Genomic DNA, 8,091 nt, shown 5'->3' on the forward strand with positions numbered 1-8,091 from the left:
TTGTAATCTTCTCATGTGCTCTTCACAATCTCCTCACGAAATCAAAGTCGGACTATCACTAGTGTTGACCTGCTATTCTCCGAACTTAGAACCGAGTTGTGGGACTCGAACAGTGTAGAAAACAGAGAGAAAGATGAATTTAGGAGGATGAACTTGGCTTTTAGAACTTGTGGAGAGAAAAGGAATTTTGGTTTGATTTTGCAATTCCAAATTACAAAATCAATTTTAACTAAAAACAACACTAATTTTTCATTTCCAATTCATTCATTTTATAAGAAAACTACATGCAAAAATTGCATGCAGTGAGCTTACATTCTCCACACTTGGCATATCACCAAGTAGGTGTCTCACGTGCATGAAGTCATTTGTTAATTACATGCAATGTTCTTCCAAGGGTAATATGGTAATTTGACATTTAAAAATATAAAAGTCAACATTTTGATTGACTTTTTACCATTTTATCCATCTTGACTAATTTCGACCTCTCGTGTATGAATCTGCATTCATTTTTCCAAAATTCAAAACGTATTTGAATATAAAATTGGTCAAAGTTTGAATTTTCACATTTTGACTTTTTACATCTTTGACATTTTTTATCAATTCCAAGCTTCCAAATATGAATTCCTATTTAAACATGAAGCTCTATCTTAAATTATAACCGATGACTATATCAAATATATTTGTCGATTTCTCTCTTTTTACCTAATTCGAACAATTCAAATTATTCCATCATAATGTTCTAAGTTGATTCTTTATAAGCTAGCGGGGGAACCTAATGGACCTATAGATCATGGGCTCCAACGATCCACAATTAACTGGCTAAACTCTTTTAGACAGAGTTAATCAATTTTTGTTAACTAATGAATCATTCCACTAAAGTCCCATAGTTGCATTTCCCTCACTATATATATATTTGTGTCCATGTGATATAACCATGATAAAGTAAGTTAATCCTTCACAAGTTGTTCATAACCTCGGATGGGTCAAAATACCATTTTACCCCCGAGAGTGTATCTTTCTCCTTAAGTCTCATTGATCTACTATTGAACAATTGGTTTTAGGTCCAACCTACCTATAAACCAAATCCCTCTCAGACCAATGAGAGGGTGGGGTCCTTTGTTCAAGATCTGAATTTAGTCCTTAAGGGAACAACCTATCTACTAATCCTAAAATGGGTAGAAGCGAATTCCATCTTGTACCCTATATCCCTAGCTATCCACCCGATCTTACCCCTAAAATGGGAGGTTTATTGGGTCAGCGTCATTAAGCTGCCCTCACATATGCAGATCTAAGGATAATTCCATATGAACAGAAGTTCATAATTAGCTTAGGATTAAGATTAAGTTACATTGGTTGTCTATAAACAAAATAGTTGGTTTTATTAAAGTCAACGGTGTTATAACCTAAAAGCGATTATTTCTATAGTTCCAGTCTTATGTAAACTCTTTATATAAGATGCTTCCACTTTCATATCTCTACATGAACGATTTAGTATGATATCGTTTGTACTGACTACAAAGTGGGTCGCATCTATAGTGTTTCCAGTATAACGTGTCCAACCGTATTCGTATATTATAGACTATTTAGGCTATATACTCAAACTTGATCCACGTTTATGTATCTACATAAAGTTCAAGTTTTACTCAATAATAGCCTTAAGACCTTTGTTTATTAGCTTTAAGATTATAGTATCAATAACGATTTTATTGAATAGAATATGATTACAAACTATGAGTTTTAGGACATAAATTCCAACACAACTAACTTTTCATACGATCGTTTAACTTCCTACACGATCATTTAACTAAATAGTCCTTCAAAATTTAATAAAAACAGAATGATAATGATTTTGAACAAATCATTCAAATATTATAACAAAATTAAAGTCGTTAATCTACATATTGGCAAGAAACAATAGTACCCCACCTCCCCAAACATCCTCCACAAGCAAACAAGATCAAAACAAGAAGTCAACGGTGATAAGCTTTTGTTTCTCTCTCTAAACTATGAATCAACTAAATGAGAGAGAAGTAAAGAGAGAATCAAACCAATGTGACGCTTACAGTGACGACGGACTAGAGAACAAGAAGCCATAGAAAGGAATTAATTATAGGTTAAATAAGGAATGATTCAACCATTGAGAGAAGAAGAAAAAATGTAAAAATAAAATTAAAAAAGAAAAAAAGAAGAAGAAGAGAAAAAAAAGATAGGGTTGATTGATGAAGGAAGAACATAGATGTTATGGGAAGGAATCACAAACCCTTGATTCTTGGCGATTGTAAATCCTCCTCTTGAGTTGAATAATAAACCCCGAGAAATATATTTTTCAGGATAAAAAAATATACCCATCAACCAAACGTGGGTTTTATAAGTCTATATTCATTCCCACTCTCTTTACCCACAAACCAAACGGCCCCTTATAGAACATACATGTATTAATGTCTATCATCGATAGAATCTGAAATTTTGGTACATTTTGTAAATATTTTATCAAATTTGTCATATTTCAAAATGAAAAATTGCATCTGATGATAAATATTTTTAGAAAAAGATGGTTCATAACACATTCTTTTAGTATATTGTAAAGATACATGCTATCTACGTTTAAAGTTGCAATTTTTACAAATTTTAAAAAATAGAACGATATGGGTCGGACTTTTTTTTTTTTTTTTTTGGTATTTTTTCAAACTATCCATTCACGGTTACCCTTTCCATTTCATTTTCTAAGTTTAACGAAGGCAAAAAAGAAAAAATCAGCAGCACCCATCTAGGTTTATCCCTTGCGCGCGTCGTCACACTCACTTTCGCGCCGCAGATCGCGTCTGCCCAGTCGTCGTCCGCCCGTCGCCGCCGGCAAGCTTTTGTATTTTCTTCTCCCTTTATTTCCTTCACCCTCACGGTTTTCTTCAACTACACAGCACCCCTGTCGTCCTCAGCTGTTGCCTCCCTGGCCGCCGCCGCCGGATTCGTGGTTGAGGGTAATGTTTATTTTTATATCGTGGGTTTTCTTAAAATTTCTTAAATACCCATTTAGTTTTTGTCTAAGTTTTAATATTCTCATAATTGTTTTGGATAATTAGGTTGATTTGAAGATTTTCAAGGTGTTGTCCAAGGTGATTAAGGTTGTTTTAGCAACTTTTTGGTAAGTATTAAGCTCCAAAATTCTTTTTAGATGTTTGGATTCACTTATGTTTCTGTCTATCTTCTTTTTTGAGGATGCGAGGGTCTCTAAAATCTCAATTTAAAGAAGACTTCTACACTTTTTGACTGTAATCTTTACTCGTATTGCCAATTGAACTAAATATGACCACCAAATTTGGAGATTTTTTGTACTAAAGTTCCTATAATTGGTAGAGTATTGCTCAACTTGAACTTTAAAGAAGGCTTTTACTATGTTTTTATACTTAAATAGATTGGAGATGTTTTTGTACTTTATTTAAGCCTGTGAGATAATATTATAACATATACATTTATTCATGCTTGTGTTGCTGAAACTTTGAAAGAGAGTGGACAAAATGGACACTTATAAGAGTTTGATGGGTCTTCTTAACTTTACAAGTGTTCATTCAAAAATAGATTTTGAGTTGAAGTCTTTTTAATTATAATTACTATGAGATACTACTACCTTCAAGTGATGAAAGAAATCAGGGAGACATTAATGAAGAATATGGAGGTTCAGTTTGTAAAATGGAGATGGATGAAGAATGTGATCGAGTTCCGTTTGTGAAATGGAGATAATTATTTTAGTTTAAATTGTGAGTCAAATTTTAGCAGCAACATTGTTCAAAGTAGGAATGGAAAGTCGATGTTGCTTTGCTAAAGGACACACGTAACATGTATCATGACTATGAAGTATAGATCCTTCATACTTGTCCCAAACGCTGACGCCAAACAGAATTGGACTTTACATACCAGAGCATGTCTTTCAATACATTTTGTAGAACCTTCATCTTTGTTCATGTGTGAAAACTGGAATGGAAAGGAAATAAAGGCCGTTGACAAGTTCAAACTTCCTCATTGTTCTCAATTTTAACGTGTTCTGAATGAGGCAATGATCATTAGAGAAGATAATGGAGTAATGTGGAAGGATCCTTAAGCAACGCACTAATGAATAACATATTATAGGCAAATTCTGTAATGAAAAATATATCACGCAAGCAAACATCTGTCTGGAAGATGATATCACCCATGAATTCAACTATAAACCAAGTCTGAAGAGGGAGAACTAACTAATTTATTTTGAGTAGGTCTAAGGTTAACAAATAAGGAATGATTGTAGCTTACATGATTGGACGCACCAGAGTCGAGAACCCATACAACATAATGATTATGCTTAGACATAAGAGTAGGGAGACATGTACCTACTACATGAGTGGTTTCGTTCTTGATGTTACTTGCAGATGAGATTGTAACATTTCAGAAGTTGTTAGTACTGATTACCGTTGAGGGGCACCGGAAAAGTTGATTGATTCGTCTTTGGACCATCATGATCCTTATCGAATCTAGTTTAGAAAGATGTTGTAGAGACAATTGCTTTATGATGAACAGATGAATTATTGTTGTTGAATTTGTATCCTGGTGGATAACCATGGAGTTCGTAACACTTACCAACAATATGACCCGTTATACCACAATTCAACGTCCTCCACTTTTCTTCTTGGATTTATCAGAGTTGCTGTGTTTTGTAATATCAGATCTTGCTGTGTTTTGTAATATCAGATGTTGCGATTAAAGTGATCATCTCAATTGACGAAGAGGAATATCCAATAGAAGGTTGTCTCTTCTCTTGAATTATCAACAAGAATACCTTGTTGATAGCTAGCAAAGGATCGGTCAAGAGAATTTGAGCACAAATTGAGCATGTGATTCATTCAGTCCCATGATAAAAATCATAACAAACTTAGAATCGAGAAACTCCAATAATTTCTTTAATCTGCCACATGTGCATTCATCAGGAGGCTGGTATTCCATAAGATTTTGCCAAATGGTGGTAGTTTTAGCATAGTAAGCTTCAACAAAAAGTACTTTGCAAAGTCATAACATTTCCTTTGATATACATTGTGCAATTGACATACATGAGGACCATTGGACCGATGATATCACTCCTTCAAACCTGCATCCATCTCTTTCGAAATTGAATTAATAATCAATGATGTGATGATAATGTTGGAAGACTCTCCTTTGATAGTCGGTTTTGAAATAGCTCCAGTGGTTAAACCTAATTAGTTCTTACCAGAAAGAGCCAGACATCGCCTTACTCCATGAGGAGTAATTACTGATCCAACAAGTGGTTGAGTAACAAGATTAGTAATCGGAGTAACTGAATAATGTAGAAGGTACAGATTTAATTGAACTTTAAGATTAGTTGCGAGTGATGAAATTGCAGAGGTTGCATTAGTGGTATTTTCTGCAGTAATCATGCTGAAGATCATGTCAAAGGTGAAGACGATCGATATGAAGAACAACAAAAGAACGGAGATGAAGATTTAAAAAAGAAATTAACTGGTCGAAGATTCAGCAGATATAATGTGGAAATGCTTTGATATCATGATGCCGTTGAATAAATTAGAAAATTAATTAACTGAGTAACCAAATACTAACAAAAATATATTAGCTGAACAGTCAGTTTGCAATCCCCTAATAATTCGGCCTTTTCTTTTCTGCTTCATTTTTTGTTGCACCACCGCTCATCTCTTTCTCTGGGCTTCTTTTCCCCTTTTGCAAGGGCATTCTAGGGTTCACGATTTCTGCAGACAAAATGTCCTCAATTGGAACATCGAAGGGAATTCTGGAGATCGCCAAGTTTGGGATTTATGTTACTATACCTATCGTTCTCATGTACACCTTTGCCAACAACAGCAAAAACCTGCAGAGATTCATGGGCAAAGTAACTTTCTACCTCCCACTCTCATACAATTATGTTTGTGGATCTGCTCTTAGTTTTATATGGACAGATTATTAACTATTATTTTCTTCTCATTTTTGGGTGGAGGTATCTTGTAATTAAGAGCATCTTTGGCTGTTCAATTCCCTTTCTTTTAGAATTTATAGGTAGCTGTGGGACTTTGCATAAATGACACAATAGGAAATAAATACACGCAGGCCATGTTACAATATTTTCTGGATATAATTAGCTCTAATTTTATTTATTTAATGCTTGTATCTCTAATGGAATAATGCACCTGAGTTGAGGGTTCAATGCAATACTGAACCCTAGAAGTTACTTGAAATGCACGTTGTTCGTGAAGTCAAGATTTATTTGAATTGATCTTCCTTTATCAGGATTCGTTGATGTTCCTTTATCAAGATTTATTTTAATTATCTAAGTTTTCTTATTAATAGATTCTCTTCTGATAGTCTTACATAGTGTATCCTCCCGAGGGACCAAGGCCTCCATCTCCGGAAGAAGTAAGAGAAATGGCACGCGAATTGGCTCGAAAGAACAACATTCGTTGATGATTTGTGGTCTTATATCTACTGCAATCCAGGTCGTATTTCTATTTGGTTTGCATGTGTTTATCTGTTTGTAAGTGATTGATGACTATCATCGACACAGGTGGGATAAAGTAAATAAAGGTCAAGCTCAACTTCCTACCCATACGGTTGTGTTTCAGTAGGGAAAAAGTAAACCTTTTAACCGTAAGAGCTATTGCTCAACTGGGTGCAATGGCTATGTGATAGATAATGAGATAAATATTTCTGTTTCTATCATTACGATGTCATTGAATTACCATTGGTGCAGTTCTTCTTAATAAATAGGAACTCTAGAATTTGTTTTATCTTGTTAGTATGGCTTGGTTTCAGGTTGTAATTGTTTGTAAATAGTTTTTACTATAGCAATTGCAAGACTCAATAACGAAGACAGCTCCCTACACCATGAGCTTTCTAGGACAAAAGTGTTTTAGTGTGTTTGCCATCCCTTTATATTGCCAATAAAAAAAAGGGGGGTAAATTAATCTTGGACTAGTTTTAACCAAAATCCTTGTTCTGGGTAAATTTGTAGTCGCTCAAAAGCACACAATCCTCATGATCAGAACACCCATTTGGCCCACCCGATCTTGCCAAGTGCTTTTTGATTGAGATTTTGAGCACTTCAACATTGGGAACCCTTTTTTTGAAGCAGATCTTGTGATAATTTCCACAGGCTCCACATGATAATTAACACGAAGCTCTCTACAAATCCCATTAATCCAAGTGAGACATCTATGCACCTACCAACCCCCCATACAAGCCAACATACAAGAAAATTTACATTTCCACTTGTTCTTAATTGTAGATTATTAATGACGAGTTAGCAATAGCTTCTTTAGAATGTAAATTACAAATGTTGGGAATAAGTTCATTAAAACTTCTCTGACAAGAATTCAACTTTTGTTTTGATTCTGGCCCATGAAAGTTCTTTTTAAGATAAAAAGAAGATATATAACAAATCCAAAAATATGGTTCGAAATTAATTTAGAGTCCAATGTTTGTGTATCTTCTTTTTTCTATTTTTTTTTAATTTTCCAATCTATCTATTTTTTGTTCATTAAATTTTGTTTCTCTTGTTAGTTTTTTTTAGGGATGAATGGTAGATAAACTAATAGAGTATAGATTTGAAAACAAATCAATTTTCCAATCTATCTATTTTTTTGTTCATTAAATTTTGCTTCTCTTGTTAGTTTTTTTTGGTGATGGTTGGTAGATAAACTAATATAGTATAGATTTGAAAACAAGTCAGTTTCGAAGATCAAATATTTCAGAAAGAAAATAACGAGAAATATAACCACGTTTTTATGAATCATTTTAAAAAATGACAAAACCATTTTTTCTTTTGATTTTTAGCAATTGACATTTTCTTCATGTATGGAATTTTATAAAATACCAAAATACTCACATTCTACAACTATAATTATTTCGTCTCTATATTGTAATTAATTTGCTTTATGTTTTTATGAACATTTAATTAATTTAATTATTTTTCTTTACGGTAAAAATATAGTCATCTATATCATAATTCCTCGTAACCAAATTAAATTTGAATTTTAAAATACTGTTAGCTTTTTAAATTAACAAAATTAATAATTATTTTTAAAAAGTGCAAAATTTCAA

General features: G+C 33.4%; 1 protein-coding gene across 2 annotated transcripts; it reads left to right on the forward strand.

Moving 5' to 3' along the window:
• Nucleotides 1-2,710: 2,710 nt before the first annotated feature.
• On the forward strand, nt 2,711-6,860 carry LOC101207372. 2 transcript variants are annotated; one of them, XM_031881170.1, is made up of 4 exons: nt 2,711-2,978; nt 3,081-3,142; nt 5,736-5,887; nt 6,358-6,860. In XM_031881170.1, exons 3-4 carry the CDS (start codon nt 5,759-5,761, stop codon nt 6,454-6,456), a joined length of 228 nt encoding a protein of 75 aa, XP_031737030.1. In that variant the 5' UTR covers nt 2,711-2,978; nt 3,081-3,142; nt 5,736-5,758; the 3' UTR covers nt 6,457-6,860. The 2 variants fall into 2 exon arrangements, with proteins under 2 accessions (XP_031737030.1, XP_004150908.1); XM_004150860.3 differs by having other exon boundaries at nt 2,714-2,978; nt 5,726-5,887.
• Nucleotides 6,861-8,091: the final 1,231 nt, after the last annotated feature.

Source organism: Cucumis sativus, chromosome 2 (assembly GCF_000004075.3).
Source record: "Cucumis sativus cultivar 9930 chromosome 2, Cucumber_9930_V3, whole genome shotgun sequence".
NCBI classification, from domain to species: Eukaryota; Viridiplantae; Streptophyta; class Magnoliopsida; order Cucurbitales; family Cucurbitaceae; genus Cucumis; species Cucumis sativus.

Excerpts from the sequence above, each read along its gene's own strand:
- LOC101207372 (XM_031881170.1), top strand. The coding sequence starts at position 5,759 with ATGTCCTCAATTGGAACATCGAAGGGAATTCTGGAGATCGCCAAGTTT. Across the intron at positions 5,888-6,357 it reads TGCAGAGATTCATGGGCAAA|TCTTACATAGTGTATCCTCC; the intron begins GTAACTTTCTAC and ends CTCTTCTGATAG.